At 41.7% G+C, this 18,545-nt stretch overlaps 1 protein-coding gene across 4 annotated transcripts in view; it reads left to right on the top strand.

The window, feature by feature from the left end:
* ATP11B (ATPase phospholipid transporting 11B (putative)) overlaps positions 1 to 11,279 on the top strand; it is a 101,575-nt gene extending 90,296 nt beyond the window's left edge. For 2 of the 4 annotated variants that reach the window (XM_081955292.1, XM_081955290.1), the window contains one exon: positions 6,155 to 7,079. In XM_081955292.1, the coding sequence (XP_081811418.1) occupies positions 6,155 to 6,257 (103 nt within the window). In that variant the 3' untranslated portion in view covers positions 6,258 to 7,079. Of the gene's footprint in view, positions 1 to 6,154; positions 7,080 to 10,461 lie in introns of those variants that run through there. The other 2 variants (XM_081955293.1, XM_081955291.1) reach the window with 2 other exon arrangements.
* The last annotated feature ends 7,266 nt before the right edge of the window (positions 11,280 to 18,545 follow it).

Below are 18,545 nucleotides of genomic sequence, written 5' to 3'. Positions count from 1 at the left end.
GCTATCCAACATCTTCTTAAAGACTTCCAGTGTTGGGGCATTCACAACTTCTGGAGGCAAGCTGTTCCACTGATTCATTGTCCTAACTGTCAGGAAATGTATCCTCAGTTGCTTCTCTCCTTGATTAGTTTCCACCCATTGCTTCTTGTTCTACCCTCAGGTGCTTTGGAGAATAGTTTGACTCCCTCTTCTTTGTGGCAACCCCTTACATTGTGGTGACCAAAATTAACATAGGAATGACTTCCTGATTGTCTGCCTTGAATTTAAGGGGTAAATCGGACAGGAACCAGGCACACAAGAATCCAGAGCAATAAATAAACCAACATGGACCTTTAGTTGTGAAGCCAAGGTTAGAGATATAACGTAGAGGTTGGAGATTGTACGTGAACTGCATATTGAAGCTCCCTTTAGGAGGCATGCATATATCAAGCAGGCTTTATTTTATGGATTTGGATTTTATATTCCATCAAAAGGATTTATTTCTTTGGTTGCATTATCAGGAGCCTGTTCATTTTTATCAGCTGCTGACCAAGATCTGTTGTCCTCAGTATCTCATTCACTCAGGCCGAATGTATGCTGAGTATAGAATTGGACTGGCCTATTAGATGAACTTCGTTTGCCCCCATCAATGGCAGCAAGATTTTTAGTATGTTGTTTAAAACCAACGGTAGTTGCTTTAAACCCCCCTCTCCCCGCCTAAAATCCTTCTGAATTTGTGGGAGTGCCCAGGAATACAAATGGAACCAGTTTAACTTCCACTCCCAGTCTTAAACTGTTGCTGGGGAGGAAAAATTCATCTTATCCCTCCTGGTGAGGTCATTCTCCAGCTAGCAAACAAAAGAATGTGCCCCCTCAAAGCGGGAGATATTCATAGGACAAGAAGTGTATCCACAACTTTTCTGCTAAATCTCTGCAATTCTACAAAGTGCAAAATTCTGAATTAGTTCCAGCAGCTGTGTCTAATCTGCCTTGGATTTTCTTGGTGGTAAGACTAGGAAGAGACTGTCTGGTCCTTTTGATACAGCTGCGCCACTGGCTGCCCATCATAAATTTAAAAAAATTCAGAAGTCATCCTTTTAATACCCTGTTTCCCCAAAAATGAGACCTCTCTGGATAGTAATCCCAATCGGGCTTTTGAGTGAATGTGCTAAAATAAACCCACCACTAAAATATTTAAACTCATGCATAGCCAGTCCCTGCCATTTCCTGGGAGGGAAGGGGGGAACATGCCCCACGCACCCCCCACACACCTGCCATCCACGAGGAACAGCCTCGCAGAGGCTGCTCCCGCAAATCCTAGTTACCACGCCCCTTCTCTTAGTGGCAGCCGCAAAAAGAGCGGGAGGCCCGGAGACGCCAGGGCTGACAATGTACCAGAAACGGAGACAGAACTTCTGGCCCTCCCTGGATCAGCTCATCCACGATCCACATGGCGATCCATGTGGCCACGAGGTTAAGGGGCCTCCTGCACCTCAAAAATCATAAGACCTCCCCCAAAATAAGGCCAAGCGCTTATTTCAGGGGTGAAAAAATAAGACCCTGTCTTATTTTCAGGGAAACAGTAGTTTTCAGTTGTGGGAAATACACAAGACCATGATTACAAACTAGTCAAGTTCTAGATTCTCCAATGCTTGGGGTTTATTCTAAATTTTATTCTAAGCACTCAGTCTTAGTTCCTGAGGCAATGCAAAATGCGACAAGCAGACATTTACTGTGCTAAACTCTGTCTTGACAAAACCCGCTAAAGCCAAACATCCTTGTAATCTATAAAATGCTTATTCTAATATTGGCACTTCAACTCTACATAAACCAGCATGTATGTTAACATCCATGTTGCTATACTAAGAAAATGACCCGGCTGAGCTTTTTCTTAATCCCCAAAAAAGAGGATAGGAAATTCTCCTTCAAGATTTTTTTCCCTATCTTCCGATGAACAGAGGAAGAAGACTCAAAATAGGACAGGATACTATTGCCTTAAAAAATTGATCCATGACAGTGCCTGTTGCCTTTACAATACAATACAATACACTCTAGAGTCTCCACATCTTTTCGTGGTGACCAAAACTGAATGCAGTATTCCAAGTGTGGCCTTACCAAGGCATTATAAAGTGGTATTAACACTTCACGTGATCTTGATTCTATCCCTCTGTTGATGCAGCCTAGAACTGGGTTGGCTTTTGGGGCAGCTGCTGCACACTGCTGGCTCATATTTAAATGGTTGTCCACTAGGACTCCAAGATCCCTCTCACAGTTACTACTATTGAGCACGGTACCACCTATACTGTACTTGTGCATTTCGTTTTTGTTGCCTAAATGTAGAACCTTACTTTTTTCACTATTGAATTTTATTTTGTTAGATAGTGCCCAATGTTCAAGTTTGTCAAGATCCTTCTGTATCTTATGCCTATCTTCTGGAGTGTTGGCTATTCCGGCCAGCTTGGTGTCATCTGCAAATTTGATGAGTTCCCCATTTATTCCCTCATCCAAATCATTGATGAAGATGTTGAAGAGTACTGGGCCCAAAACAGAGCCTTGGGGTACTCCACTGCATACTTCCCTCCATGAAGATGCAGTTCCATTGAGAACTACACGTTGAGTGCGGTTGGTCAGCCAGTTACGAATCCATCTGGTGGTGATGCTGTCTAACCTACATTCTTCTACTTTATCTAGTAGTAGGTTATGGTCTACCTCAGTGATGGCGAACCTATGGCACGAGTGCCACAAGTGGCACGCGGAGCCATTTGTCAGGGCACGCGAGGCACTGCCCTGTCAGCTGGCCAGCGCGCATGCGCGCGCTGGCCAGCTGAGTTCACCTTTTTAAAAGCTATTTTTTGCCTTCCCCAGGCTCCAGAGGCTTTATAGGAGCCTGGGGAGGGCGAAAAGAGCCTCCCCCGCCCCCCCGGTGGCCCTCCGGAGGCTTCCCTGAAGCCTTTGGAACGCTTAAAACCACCCTCCGAGCCAACCGGAAGTGACTTCCGGGTTGCTCGCAGGGTCGTTTTAAGTGTTCCGAAGGCTTCAGGGAAGCCTCCGGACGGTCCCTGAAGCCTCCGGAGGGCTTCCGGAGGGGGCGGGGGGGCTCTTTTCGCCCTCCCCAGGCTCCTATAAAGCCTCTGGAGCCTGGGGAGGGCAAAAAAAGCATGGAAAAATGGGGGGGTCGCGCGTTGTGTGCGCATGCGCACTGGGGGGGTCGCGCGTTGCATTATGGGTGCGGCACGCCCGCACACAACCCCCCTGCGCTCCCCCCACTTGTGGCACGCGAGCCAAAAAAGGTTCGCCATCACTGGTCTACCTTATCAAAAGCCTTACTGAAGTCCAAGTAAACTATATCAACGGCATTCCTCTGGTCCACTAATTTTGTCACATTATCAAAGAATGCAATAAGATTAGTCTGGCATGATCTGTTTTTGACAAATCCATGTTGGCTTTTGGCTATTACTTTGTTTGCTTCTAGGTGTTCGCAAATTCGTTGCTTGATTATTTTTTCCAGAATCTTTCCTGGTATTGAGGTTAGGCTGATAGGTCTGTAGTTTCCTGGATCTAATTTTTTCCCTTTTTTGAAGATGGGAACCACATCAGCTCTTTTCCAGTCCTCTGGTAGTTCCCCGGTGCTCCAGGATCTCTGAAAGATACAGTTTAGTGGTTCTGAGATCTCGTTTGCCAGTTTCTTCAGAACCCTGGGGTGTAATCCATCCGGTCCTGGTGATTTGAACTCCTCTACGGTAGACAGATGCTCACTTACCATTTTCTTCCCTATTTCAATTTGTGTTCCTAATCTGATTTTTGTGGTGCTGTTTTTGATAGGTTGGACTGTTTTATCCCTTTGTGTAAAGACAGATGCAAAACATGAGTTAAATAGTTCTGCTTTCTCCCTGTTGCTTGTCACCTTCTTGCCACTTTCTCCTAGCAATGGACCAATTGTTTCCTTAACTCTTTTCTTGTTTTTAACATGTTGGAAGAAGCTTTTTTATTTTTTACTTTTGTGGCAAGCCTTTCTTCATTGTGAGCCTTAGCTTTCCTCACTTCATCTTTACATGCTTGGGCTATTTGCTGATATTCTGCCTTAGTTATGTCCCCCCCTTTCCACTTTTTGTACTTATCTTTTTTTTCCCCCATGTCCTCTGGCATGGTTGAAACTTTGTAGAGGTATTTTGATTTATGTCGGAGAACTTGATTGCCATCAGTCGTCATGTCAATTTCCTGCATATCAACTTTAAAAAAAAAACTTGGGCAGTCCAGAACTTTTGGGGCCAAAGAGCTGAAACCTGCATTACATTGAAGTTTTAACCTTCCAGTTTGGTGAGGAAGCTGTTATTTGCAAGCCAGGTACCATCAATGCGGTCCTTGTTTTGCGTCAGTCTGTAATTATAGGTAATGCTATCATCTGTGGGTTGGAGCAGGAGGCAGAATTTTCCTCCAATTTGCTGCTTCCTGAAAATGATTTCCAAGCCAGGTGTGCATTTCAGGAAAGGGATGGATAATAAATCTTTACCAGTAGTCCTCGGGGCAATTGTGAATGTTACCGTGGGCAGGTTTTGGGACTCGCGGGCATAGGTGGAGGTGGAGGAGGATGGGCATATATTGGGTGTAATGGAGCAATTTGTAATTGCTTGTTTGTGAGTCAAGGATCCAGTTTGGGTCTTCTGTTGGCCAGACACCTGTAAAAGCACAGAATCTGTTTTCGTTTTGTTTTGCTTTTGGTGGGGGATGATAACTTCAAAACTGGGATAGAGGGTAATTGGGTCAAAGAGTTTAAAGAGCTACAGATTTACCAGCATCTGTCTTTTCCTCAAATTCCATTTATGGTTAGCTGCAAGTAAATATTTGAAAGCGAGAATCATCTGGTCTTTTTTTGTTGTTTGTTTGTTTATTTTTCTACAATGTCTGTGAGTCCAAAGCTGGATTTTCCAGCTTTAAATCTGACCAGATGACAAATTGTCCCACTTCTGCTAATATTTACAACAGAACACTGGCAATTAATTTTTAGTCAACCTTTTGAATTCAATCCCTAATGAAACAGGCAAATATTTTCATTTGAGAAAAGGGAATTTTCCAAGTATTTCTGAGCAGTATTGTGATATTTCTGACATGGATTTTAAAACTTAATTTCTAATTTAGCTATGTAAACAATTGCTGCCTCTTGTTGTTAGTGCCTCACTAACTTCTTATTTTTAAATCCTCAGTGCCTTTTTTCCTAATAACCAGTTTCACACTAATTTTAAGTCATTCTGATGATGAGGCATCTTTTTTCAGTTTCAGCTGAATATCCTGTTTTTCCTTAATGACATTGATTCTTGTCTCAGATAAATAAACTGTTTTGTTTTGCTTTGTTCTCTGTTTAGAGTTCTTAGGGCCACTTTGTGCAAGCCGAAAATTATTTCCAACTCTTTGAATAGCTGCTGTCAGGTTATTTAGTCACCACTTTCCTCTTATCTTTGATTGTATACCCCAGGCCATTTTATTTGGCAGGAAAAAAATAGGTATGAATAGAGAGAAAAATAGATAGCGGCCTAGAGGTGAAGACTCTCGCCTCCCACTCAGAAGGATGAGTGTTTCATCCTGGGCAGTGGCAGATGTTTCTTTCTCAGGGCACAAAGAGAAAATACCTGCTGCAAACGCCGCATAGGTGTCAGGAAGGGCATCCGGCCAGTAAATGCTCAGCTCCGTACAGTTACCCCGACCTCGCTCCACAGTAAGAGATTAAAAGGGTCATAGAAAGAAGAGAGAGAGAGAAATAGATATGAATAGATTTCAGCCTCTTTTCTATCAGAATTTCTGTCCGTTGACTTCCCTTGGAGTCAGCCAAACTTTGCAAATAGTTTTCTGAGTGCTAGTTGTGGGTAAGTGTAATCACAGTGGTAGAGAAAGTGAGTCAGGCAATTAATAGACTGGAACCTAGTTCTCACATCTACTGGCCTTCAAGTGTCAAACAGGCAAATGAACCGTTAACGACTCTCATGTAATTCTCAGAATATTTATAGAATTAAGCTTCCCAACGCTTACATGAAATACCCAGGAGGTGCATGCAAGCTCAATTGGAACTGCATCTGTGCTTCTAAAACGTCTGTAACTGTACTAGCAAAAACCAAAGGTCCTGGTGAGGGTTTGCTAATTTCTTTCCCCCTTGGTCTCCCTGTTTTTTTTCTCTTCCCCACAGCTTACTAAGACAGGTCCAGGTGTCAACTGCCTGGAGTCCATGTGTTGCTTCTCCGATGGGGAGCCAGCCTGCACATCTTTTAGAAGAATGCTGGAGCGAGTAATGGGACGATGCAGCCCCACCCGAGTCAACAGGTGTGGAATTTCTCTGAAATGCCTTTGCTGCAGACAGTTCTCCTATAAACTGGAACACGACGAACCGACAACTATAGATGTCTAGTTTCCTAGACAGGAAACCACCTTCCTAGGTTCAGTCTGGGATCTTCAGAGAAGATCCAAGTTTGTGCTTTGAATGTGGGGGAATGAGAGGTCGTTGCGGTATAAGTGGTTGTTGTTGAAAAACTGGTTGAATTTTGTTTTTGTTTTTTAATGACGCCATCTGTTCTCTGATCCTGCAACTGCTATTGTGCCTTTTAGTGGCTTTGGCGTTATACGCTGTCTCGGGCGAGCTCTCCCCTGTTGTTTTCCATCACCGGCCAGCAATTCACAAGCGCGTTTTTTCTTGCTCTGAGCTCCCTGTTGTGCATCATTTTTGCCTTTGTACTTAACATGCGCATTTCTGTATAGTTTCTCCCCTTCCCTTGTATGTCTTTTTTTCCCCCCTGAAAGTCAGACCACTGTCCTCGTTTCCCTTCCCCTTCAGCTGCTTTGCCTTTTGAAATCGGGAGGCTTGTCCTGTGTTTGATCACCATGTGTCTCCCCTTCTAGACATGCAGCCAAGCTTCCTTTTAGCTCCAAGGTTTGCGTTCTCTCCCCTGAAATTTTCACTTCGAGGGGGAGGAAAGTTTAGTAGGTTTCCTCTATTTCTTGTTCACTGACTGTGTGAAAGTCAATTACTTTTAACAATACGAAACAAAGCTCGCATCTGAGTAAAAACATTATAATCTAAAGCCACCCCAAATTATGATTAAAAGTAGACCTTTTTTTTTTTAACTAACACGAAGCCATTCAGAAATAAATGCTAAGCCTATTTATTTGTTCGCTAAATAGTATAGGTCTGTTTTTTTTTAATTTTGAAAAGATCTTCAACAGGAAGGTCAATGAGAACCAATTCTTAATTTACAGAAGGTTCTATCTTAAAAGGAACAGGTGAAAACTCTAGGGACATGTAGTAGAAAGAGAAAGTTAGGAAATCAGTTTTTGCCCCGTGTTTCTATATGCTTGTTTAAATGCCAAATTACAATTGTTTTCTTCTTTTCTCGGTGATATAAGCATCAGCTGAGAGAATGTTGGTCACAATTAAACAGCAGCTTGAGTTAAGATGAGATCAAGCAATTAGGGTGAGATTCCCAGAAGGCATGGGTGTCCTGCAGTCCTCTTTGGATTGCAAAGAAAAGGAGGATACTGCTTTCAAAAGGATCAGGTGAAACATCTGAAGAACTTACAGATGGCCACACAAGTTGGGAGTACGGCTACCAGGTCTCTGGGGGAAAAGCCGGACAACGGTTGGATGGCATAAAGAATTAGTTTTCTATATTTGTTTGCTGCTATCTATTGGTCAGCTGGATATTTGCAGTCCTCATTTAAGGATGCAGTAGCTTTTTACGAGTAGCTAGTTACTTTTAAAAAAACACGTTGGAAAATGTACTGCAGTCACTTCTAAATTGTAATTTTCAGTGCTCAGCTCTTCTGATTGATTTTCTTTTCTTATTGATTTTCTTTTCTAAAAAAAAACCCCAATATCCTCAAGTGTGTTAATCCCTCTGCAGTTTCATTTTTAAGTTTTTACTAAAGTGATTATTTTTTCCTTCATAAAATGGAAACTGTTACAAGGCAGATTTTTTAAAAAAGTAACCTGTCCCTCTTTGTAAAGAAAGAAGGCAAGATGTACAAAATAAAATATTTCCTAGACATTTTTAAAACAGGAGCAGTATCTGATTGATTAGCCTTTTCTCTCCTTCCCCCCCCCCTCCCCGGGATAATGATTTCTGATAAAAGTACATTTGCACCTCTTGGATATTCTCTACCATTAGAATGCCCACCTGCCATTACTACGCTTGGAGTATGTATGGAATGAGGTCTTGTCAGTGGCAGGGCTGCCTGGCAGGAGGGTATAAAGTGTCTCTCTGTAATTTACCATGTAGAGATATTGTGAACTCCTTCCTCTGCAAGTTTCAGGATTTCTTCAACCCAGAGGCGTACACGTTGCACGCCAAACACAGAGCCTTGATCAAACCCATCATGGTTGCTGTCTTTACCTTTTAACCAGCCCCTGTGGATAGTCCTCCTTCATCCCCATGATCAAAGAGAGCAGCCTTGATTGCACCAGAATTTTCATATCAAGCTCTTTCGTGTCCACCCTTTGAAATGATTGTTATCCACCTCGTTCCTACATGGGAGAGTGTTATGTTTGTCGTCACTATTGGGTTGCATGCATGCCACACTTGTGTCCCATTCAGGCAAAAACACGGCAGATTCATTCTCATTATATGCTAAGCTTGGTTGCTGTAAACCTGGCTAGTCTTTTTCTCTGCTTTAGCATAGTGTGCAGACTATGATGGGACAAGAGATTGTGCAAATCCGCAAAAAGTGATTTAATTAGTTAAAGCAATGCAATCTGGATGCAGCCTTGGGTTGGAAATTGAAGTTAATTTGGAGGGGTTTACTCCTATCTCGTTAGCCCCATCTTAAGTCATACGACAATGTGATGCTACATTGTTGGAAAGGAAACAAGCGAAATATATATTCAGAGGTCTGTGCTATCTTGTACATTGAGAGTTTAATTACGGTTCTTGCAAAAGGTAGGTGTCGCCAACTTCAAAATCAACGTTGAATAAATACATCGTGTGGTTTTTTTTTAAAAAAAATGCTTTTCTGTTTTCTGTATCTTAACAAAGACAAAGATATGATTTGACTCTCATGTTTGATAGAAGATGAAGTACTCTTCCCTCATCGGATCTGCAGGCCGATATGTGGAAGACGGATTGCCAAAATAGTACTTTGAAATTCTGCTGGGTTTTCTCCCAATTAGAGCAAACTTCTAAATTGTCGTTAATGTATATTTTAAAATACAAGATTTAAAATGGTAATATATATTTTGATTTGGGAATGTATTAGTCACTCTTCTTACAATAGTAGCTGACCTGGATATAAGTTAAAAATATTTCCACAGAGGTTTACAGAAATGATAATGCTTTACAGAAGTGACCCAAATAAAATGTTTTCTGCAGGCCATTTCTTTATTTGTTCCATCGTAAGATAATTAGTAGTATAGACGGAACAAGCTTTACTTCATCTGTGCATCATTACACAACCCTCCACGTCTGTCTTTGTGGAGATGATCACCGTTGTCTGAAGCCCATTAAGATACCCTCCAGGTGAAGAGTCCAATTGGCAGATGTATATTAACCCAATACCCTACACATCTAAACTGATTTCTGTGGTTTTAACCTACTAGGAAAAGTTGTGTTACCAACCAAATCATCTTTGTACTTGATATTCTGTCAGACATGAGGATCAGAGCATGAAATCAAATCTATTGAATAATTTGGATGAGTGATCTCATGTTTCATCTAATTGTGTGCCTAAATGCTTGGAGTGTAAAGGAAACAGATACAATGCCTAACCTTCTCTTTAACAGAATGAAGATTCTATTTTAATCAAATCAATTAGCAGAGCCTTAGAACCATTTCTTCTTTTCATTGTGCAGTTTTCTCCAAATCATTAAAATCTGTTCTACATTTCTCTTCCATCCAACTGTCGCTTGCATTGATTGTTGTGTTATTAAACATATCCACTTGCGGTGTTTTGCTCAGCTGATTTTGGGTGGCTGGGGTAGACATTTCCATGGTCTCTCATTGGGGAGGGGAGGGGATTGCACACCATGGGTTCCTTCAGTTTCTTAATAGCTCTGCTATTTATTGCATAATCCGCATTCTGGATGCACAAACCTGCTAGAATACAGTGGCGTGGGGAACTACGGCCCTTGGCTGGCTCAGGAATTCTGGGACTTGAAGTCCACAAGTCATAAAGGACCCATAGTTCCCCCCTCCCCATTCCCCCTCTGCTTAAGAGCATGCCTGTGTTTACCTAAAACCTTCACACCTACTGAACTCTGAATTAGAGTAACTCTACGAAAGCAAGTCACGTTTTAACTCTGCTCTAATAATATGGGTCTTCCCAAGAGCGCATGCAACCCTAGCATTTCTGATCCTGGTTCTGGGAGTTTTCTGCAACTCTCTGCCTAATTTGCCACCAGAACTTTGGATCATACCTTAAGTCATTTTGGATAGATGTTTCTGAAAACGCCTCTGGGACCAAAACACAGGTTTCCCGTCAGCAACCGTTTCTTTCTTGTTATTGCTTTAGATCATGGAGCTCTACGGAACCTTTCTCTACCAGCGACCGAAGCTTCTTGACGTTATCCACAATGGAATCCATTACTTGAGACTTTTCTCAATGCCTTGTGGAAAACCATGACATCTTGGTTGTAACCAATCTACCGGCCCCTTGCGGCATCCTTTTTAAATGCCATGGCCATATATTAGAAGATTGAAGCCTTGGTATTTGGAACAAATACTGTTGAAAAACTGTACATTCCAGTGGAAATCTTAGCATTGTTTAGATGGATGCTTATAATTTTCCATCATCACAGTAGTAGTAGTAGTAATATACTAGAAACCCTTCAGAAAAGCGACTGCTTTGATTCCCAAATATCCACAACTGATTATCAAAATATGAATGGCTTTGCTAAATTGGGAAACGGTTCTTCTCCACAAGCTGAGTAGATTCTCCTTCATAAATTGTCTTAGCTAATTCTGAAAGATGTTGTGCATCGAAGGGAAATGTGGAGAAAAAGAAATTCCCTGAGGATGGACTCCAGCCTAAGCCCGAAAGCTTGGAAGGATAAACCAGTGACCAACTCAGATTGGATCCAGCAACATTATCTTGGGACAACGTATATTTACTTTCATTTCGGGGCGGAAAGGAAGCTGTTAAAATAAATTAGTTTTATTTCTGGATATTCTTGATTCAAATTTGGGGGAAGGGATGCTTTTCTCGAGGCAATACTTTTCTCCTTTTCCACTCCTCCCTCCCCAACATTAAATAACATTATTTAGTCATATTATACTCTTATTGAGAGCACTTACGAATTCTCCCTGATTTTGCAGGGGCGGCAAAAACAAAAAAATGCAGCCGTACTTGTACATAGTTTATATCGAATGAAGCGCAGGCTTTTCGAGACAATAAAGGAGATGATGGGCTTAGCCTAAAGAAATTGCGTCTGAATTCTTGATTCCAATCAAATGGGGCTTGGCAGGTTAAAATGCCCCAAAAGGATCATTGAAAGCATTAGCTCCCACATTTTTACTTGAGATGAAAATGTGGCATTTAATACTTCGGTCCCACCGCTGCGGCTGCAGAGAATCCATAAATGAACAGGGTTTGTTTTTTTTCTTTTTGTCAACAATGAATTTGATAATGCTTCTCTGCGTCCCTGCAGGTGAAGTTACAAGGATATCTTCCCCTCCCCATGATTTGGGGTGCAGTTGCCCCAAATGGCAAGCCTCTTACTTCCAAAATTAAGCAATTATCAGAAACCCCCACTGTGTAAACACTCTGGTCATACATTTGTATACTTTTTAGGAATGGCAGTTCCTTTTTGATTTTTTATACTAATTTTCCCCGTTACGAGCCTAGAGATTGATTCAATACAGCAGTGGTTTTCAAACCAGAGAAGTTTTAAGGGCTGGCTGGGGAATTCTGGGAGTTGAAGTCCACACATCTTAAAGTTCCCAAGGTTGAGACACTGCCATATGTTAGTAGCCTCCTGGCCAAGTGCCATTCATTTCAAGGAACTAGACAGAGCTTTTCAGGGAAATGCCCCTCACAATCAGCAGCCTGCACATGTTCAGTGTATTCCCCTTATTCCAAATATCATTTACTCCTTTTATTTCTCTCCTGCCTTTCTACCCTGAGTTCTTATTCAAAGGAGCATCATTTCATCACGATCATAGATCCATAGATCATTCATATCCATCCTTTCCATTCTGGTTTGTCTTCCCCCTTCCCCTCCACTACCAACCAACCCCCACACACACACAACTAATTGTGAAAGGATCCAAAATTTTAAAAAAATCAAAACTCCAAGCATTTATTTAAATTCACATCATCGTGCGATTCATGTTTCCGCTTTGGTTTTGTATGACGTTGGCATTTAACTCTTTTTCTTCACAGATGTACAATTCTTACTGGAACTGATTCCATGTGTCTGTTTTTTTTTTTTAAATTCCCATTTCTTTCTCGTCCCTCCTCAGTGTGTGTAAGGGTGCAGAAGAAGCATGCATTTAAACAAATTCAGGAAGAGTTTTAAGACTCCCATCTGTCCAAGCCGGGTATCAGTTTCTCACTAAGGGGCAAAAGTAACAACCGAGTGAAGACCTGTTTCCTTCTCCTCTTGTTTGTTCAATGGCCAGCGATTCGGGTCAAAATGGAAGGAAAGCAAATGTATTTTACGCCAGATCACAATTAAGTTTCGTCCTTTCTTTCTCTGAATGTTTGTGTATTTCAGTAAACTCATGTTTGCTTCCAGGTTGAGGATTAGGCCAAAAATACATTGCAGGACAGAAAAAAGGAAATGCAGGAAACGTCTGTGAAATGAACGAATTACAGCAGATTAAGCAATAACAGTTGAGGATAAGCCAAGGAAGGAAGATGATTTTTCTTCATTATGTTTTTGGGGACGATGGGATAAATTCTATGTGTCTTTTGAGAGTGCAGAACACGAAAAGAAAGCCATTTTTTCCCCATCAAGACCAATAACTTCATGGACACACGGGCATGTAATTTTCTTGGCGGCTACCTATACAGAAACGGATTGTCACATTTCGTGGAATAAATTTTCAACTTCCCAGCTGAGGCGCCTGCTCTGGTAAAAACCCGCTTAGTCTTTCTCTACTGCTTTCCACCAAGTTGCAGAATTTCCTATTCCGAACGAAGATGCCATCTGTGGTCTTGGTCCCGGTCAGCAGAGTGGAGCATCTCACCCATAATGCCCAGCGGGGTAAAGGATTCGGGACAGAAGGAGCTGTGAAATGACCGTCCTTGGTAGTGATGGCGTTGAAGAACTCCGAAAGGGCATCAGATCTGGGTTGGTCTCAGGAATTTCTACAACAGTCACAGGTTGAGGTGTTAAGGGGCATGACATCTCTCCTCGTATTCAGTCACCATAGGTATAAAAAACCCACATTATAAATAACTTATTTAATCACTTCTTAATCCTATAGAGCAGGGGGGTTCAAACTTGGGAACTTTAAGACTTGTGGACTTCAACTCCCAGAATTCCCCAGCCAGCCATGCTGGCTGGGGAATTCTGGGACTTGAAGTCCATAAGTCTTAAAGTTCCCAAGTTTGAACACCCCTGCTATAGAGGAAGGGTCCCCAAACTTGGCGACTTTAAGACTTGTGGACTTCAACTCCCAGAATTCCTCAGTCATCCATGTTGGAAGTTGAAGTCCACAAGTCTTAAAAGCTGCCGAGTTTGAAGACCTTTGCTATGGAGAGTGATATGCCTCCTCAAATTCAGTCCATTGTCTTTGCAATTAAAAAAAAAAAGACTAATTGGTGCAAGATTGGATTTTTTTTTCCCCCATATGAACTTAAACCACAGTAAAAGGGATTCCAGTGCAGAGATTTCCTGATGGTAAGAACTGCTAACCATCTGTCCCAAAGGTTTTTGCAGGGTTCCTACACCAGGTAAGGGACTGAATTAAATGACCTTAGAGATCCCTTCCAACTCTATAATTCTATTCTTTTATTTAGAGCCACAGTGGCGCAGTGGTTAGAGTGCAGTACTGCAGGCTACTTCTGCTGATCGCCGGCTGCCTGCAATTTGGCAGTTCAAATCCCACCAGGCTCAAGGTTGACTCAGCCTTCCATCCTTCTGAGGTTAATCAAACGAGGACCCAGGCTGTTGGGGGCGATAGGCTGACTTTGTAAAACCGCTTAGAGAGGGTTGCACTATATAAAGCGGTATAATAAGTCGAAGTGCTATTGCTATTCCGCTATCTCCTATTAAGAAAGGGGATGCCATTATAAATTTTGATTAGTTTGAGACTTTAACTAAGACAGGTATGGAAGTGCAGCTAAACTTGCATAAACCCACTCAGTAAATCAACCACACTCAGGGAAAAAGATGCATTTTAGATTACTAAACATTGCCCAGCATTCCAAAGAACATAAATGTACCTTTTTATTTTTAGTTCGAACTTTTCTCAGGATAAAAGGAATTAGCATTTGTTTGAAAACGATGTCTGGATTTTCTCTGTTTTTAACAAGCGGTCGGAGACTTAAGTGTAAAACTTCAAAGTTCAGTCATAATGAGTCCCTCCCAATACTGGGTTTCTATGTACGGAAAATAGGAGGGGGAAGGGGTGTTATGTGTGTTCCCTGCCATGAATTACTTATAAAATAATAAAAGCAGATTAAAAATGTATCAAAAATGGAGTTACAACCGGTGAGGGGGGAGATTTGATACATCGACATCATAAATACTGGTAGTCCTTGACTTATGATGACAATTAAACCCAAAATGTCTGTTGTTAAGCGAGACATTTGTTAAGTGGGTTTTGTCCCATTTTATGACCAACCTTGCCAGTTGTTAAGTGAATCATTACAGTTGATAAGTTAGTAACATGGTGGTTAAGTGAATCTGACTTCCCCGTTGACTTTACTTATCAAAAGGTAAACGCATGACCTTGGGGACAGCAATGGTCGTAAGTGCGAACCAGCTGCCAAGCGTCTGAATTTTAATCGCACGATCGCGGGAGATGCTGCAAAGTTTGTCACTCTGAAAAATGGTCGCAAGTCACTTTTTTTTTTAGTGCCGCTGAAATTTTGAACAGTCACTAAATGAACTGTTGTAAGTCGAGGACTACCTGCACATATATTTTATTTTTGAGTATTATATTTCTTGTTCAATTTTGTGCACCGGGTTATCGTCGAGATTGCTTTCTTGGATGTGAAGAAGTGTGTTTATTTCAGTGATTAATGTTAGCTAAATAACATGGGCTACTTACTGCTTGAAAAATGGACTCCTTCAACCGCTTGATGTAGTCTCCTGTAGGCACGGATGAACTCCCTACTATATCTTGAGTATGCCTCAAAGTAGCACAACATGCTAATTTTGCTGAACAAGACACACTTGTAACCGTATTGTGGATGTGTACTTGATGCTCTAAATCAGGAGTATCCAGCTTTGGCTAAAAGACCTGTGGACTTCAATTCCCAGAATTCCCTAGCCAGCCATCCTGGATGGGGAATTCTGGGAGCTGAAGGTCACAAGTCTTAAAAGTTGCCAAGGTTATACCACCCCCATTCTAAGCCATGCAACTGCCCTGGTTTTTTCAGAATTCTTCCTATGCAGTTGATGTTACATGGGAATCTGTAGGTCAGGGGTGTCCAAACTTGAGAAATTTAAGACTTGTGGACTTCAACTCCCAGAATTCCCCAGCCAGCATGGCTGGCTGGGGAATTCTGGGAGTTGAAGTCCACAAGTCTTAAAGTTCCCAGGTTTGGACACCCTTGCTGTAGTTCTTTCTCTACAGATGAATTTGATTTAGGACTGGAGTTAGGTCAGTGATCCAAAATATATGTTGCATGGACAAAAACTCTTCAATATCAACATCACCAAGTCATGTTGAAGTAGACTCTGCTGAAACTTAGGAATTCAACTGCTGGTTGAATGTTATGGTACTGGGAGTCCTCACTTAACAATCACAATTGGGACTGGCAATGCCATTTTTTAAGTGATGCAGTCGTTAAATGAATCATGAGTCACGAAGTGAGACTTTGTGACTTGTGATTTCACTGCACTCCTTGCTTGTCCATTGACGTTGCTTATCAGAAACTGGCTGTGGAGATCACGAATTGTGATCTTGTGAAAGCAGGACCCTGGTCATAAATGCTGCACCCAGAGAGGCTGCAACAGTTGTAAGTTTGAGGACTGGTGATAAAGTCAGTTTTTCAGCGCCGTCACAACTGGTTGCAAAACAGGACGGTTGTTATAGGACAGCTTCTTTTAATATGTATTGTCATTGTAGCAAACCTACTAATGAAACTGTCGCTATTGCAATAGGGAGATGGCAGTTTCTTCAGCGTAACTCAACATTTACTAAAGATCACCAGCTGCCCTAGGACAGATCCAATAGAGCAGTAGAAGGTATCATTGTAAAGTTGCTTTTAGTTCTTAGTGGTGGATGGAATTAGCTCTAGAAAAAAAAAACCTACTGGCTAAGTTGGTGCTGTCACCACAATTTTTTTTAAAAATGCTAGTGGTTAATGTAGAGAATGCAACTACTTTGCACATTTGGTCCTTTGTCTTGTTCTTTTATTTAAGAGGTTCTTGAGATAAATTCTAAGGTTCTGAAAGTTAAAAATATTTTAAAGTTTCATCGTCTTATAAACAGTAACACATTTTAAGTTTGTGGTCCTATGTCTGTTTAATCTGGGAGTAGCTGCCATTAAACATAATCATGCTTAATTGTGGGGAAGGGGGGGGGGACATAAAGAAATATGCTTTAATTAATAGATTGATTTCATCAAGGCATAACTCGCTATCGCCAGATTAGAGACAAATATCTGGTTTTAAAGAAACCCAACATAACCGACAGTCCTAATTTTTGTACTTTCCAAATGAATGGCCGTTATTTAAGAGAAACCCGTCCCTGTTTTATTTCAGTAGCGGATTGAGAGATTTGTACGCTCGCCTTTCGTTTGTAAAAATGCTATATTTTTGAATTTTAGATTGCAAAAGAAATGTTATTCCTACTATGCCAAAGATGGCTTCCTTAGATGTACTTAACTGATTCTGTCCTTACGCTCTTGAAGAATGAACCTTAGTGATGATGTTTTAAACAAGCATGATTGGGTTTACCGGCCTTAAATTTTGGAAAGAGCGCTGCATATTCCAGTTGGGAAGACAGAACTCATGTTGAGTTGCTTCCAGTCGTGTGCAATGGACAGAGCAGAACAAGCGGAAGCCAGAGCAATCGTTCCCTCGTCCAAAGGACTGTGGCCACCCCACCATCATGTTAAGATGCTTTGTGGCAAAAACAGTTGAATGCAGCTTCCTGTACTGCTAATATGTTAATATGTTGTTATACAAAAAAAAAATGGAAATTATATTTATTGAATAAAATCTTTGACTTTTTAACAGCCTTGGTTTTATTTCTCAACCATTCAGGGATGAAGAATTGCAAATTGAACGAATGCAGCGCGTCTTATAACAATGCTGCGCACCGACAGACTTGCAGAAAGGAACCAGAGGTTTTTGGATAAAACACAAGCCTCGATTCCTTGCTAAATAACGTTCAAACTTTCATCCAGCTTTATTTTCAAACTTTTACATGTTGTTGTGGTCCGCCGACGGCCTGCGGAGCTGGCAACAGAATCAGACAGTGGGGAGGTTGGGGAGGAACATGGGCCAGTCTTGGGAGTCTGGGGAAGGCTCGGACGAGGGCTTTGCATCAGAGGCAGAGAGGGGGCCGGGGCCATCTGGTAGTTATGTGCTGCCTCCGGAGTCTGACATCAGCAAGGCAGAAGAACAGTGTGAGCCTGTTCCCAGTGTGTGCATTTGCAGAGCTGCCAGAAGGCAAGAAAAGAAAAAAAAGCAACTCGGGAGTAAGGCTTGGAGATGATTGGGCCCTTCCATAAGACATAAAAGAGGAGCAAACGGAGGTGAGCCTTTGCAGGAAGCAATTAGTTCATCTAGTCGACTCAAGCTCTGAGAAGTCCTGTTCGATTCTGTGCTCCGTTTGGCCTTGCAAAACTAATTGGCAATTAGGTCTCTGGCAGCATTTCAAGGGAGATAAAGATGGGTGCTTATCAACATTACCCTGAAAGACTGTGGCAACTCGAGCAGACATCTGTCGGACTCTTCACAGACTGTTTGTGAATCATTACGGACTGTGAATGAACATAATTCCATCTAAATAAAAGAGGGTTTGGGGGACTAAATTGTGATTTATGCTTTCTCAGGAAGCCTAGGTCAGAACACATATTTGAAGGCATGTTGCTCTCGCATACATGTATCACTTTCCTACCACTGACCCTCAAAGCATTCCAGGTCCATTTACCGACATTAAATCTAATTCAACCCACAGTTGAATGACAGGAGAATGATTTGATAGGAAGTTTGGAATGTTTCTTTCTCGTACTTGCCTCAGAGCAAATGCCTTCACTCCGTTGTCCCTCCACACACACAGAAACACACACAGTCTGATCAGATGAAGATTTGGCAGAAACATTTGCAGAACATGCTACTTTTTTAAAGAGTCACCTCACCTGGAGTACCAACACTGAGCTGTAAACTAGCCAATGTGTTATTTGAGCTCGGGAAATGCCATTTCAATGAACTAGTTAATCAGGTTTTATGAATGCAGCCATAGTATAAG

Source organism: Natrix helvetica (genome assembly GCF_964273705.1).
Source record: "Natrix helvetica genome assembly, chromosome: 5".
Taxonomy (NCBI): Eukaryota; Metazoa; Chordata; class Lepidosauria; order Squamata; family Natricidae; genus Natrix; species Natrix helvetica.
The sequence above is the reverse complement of the archived record's forward strand: the minus strand, read 5'-3'. Positions and strand labels throughout refer to the sequence as shown.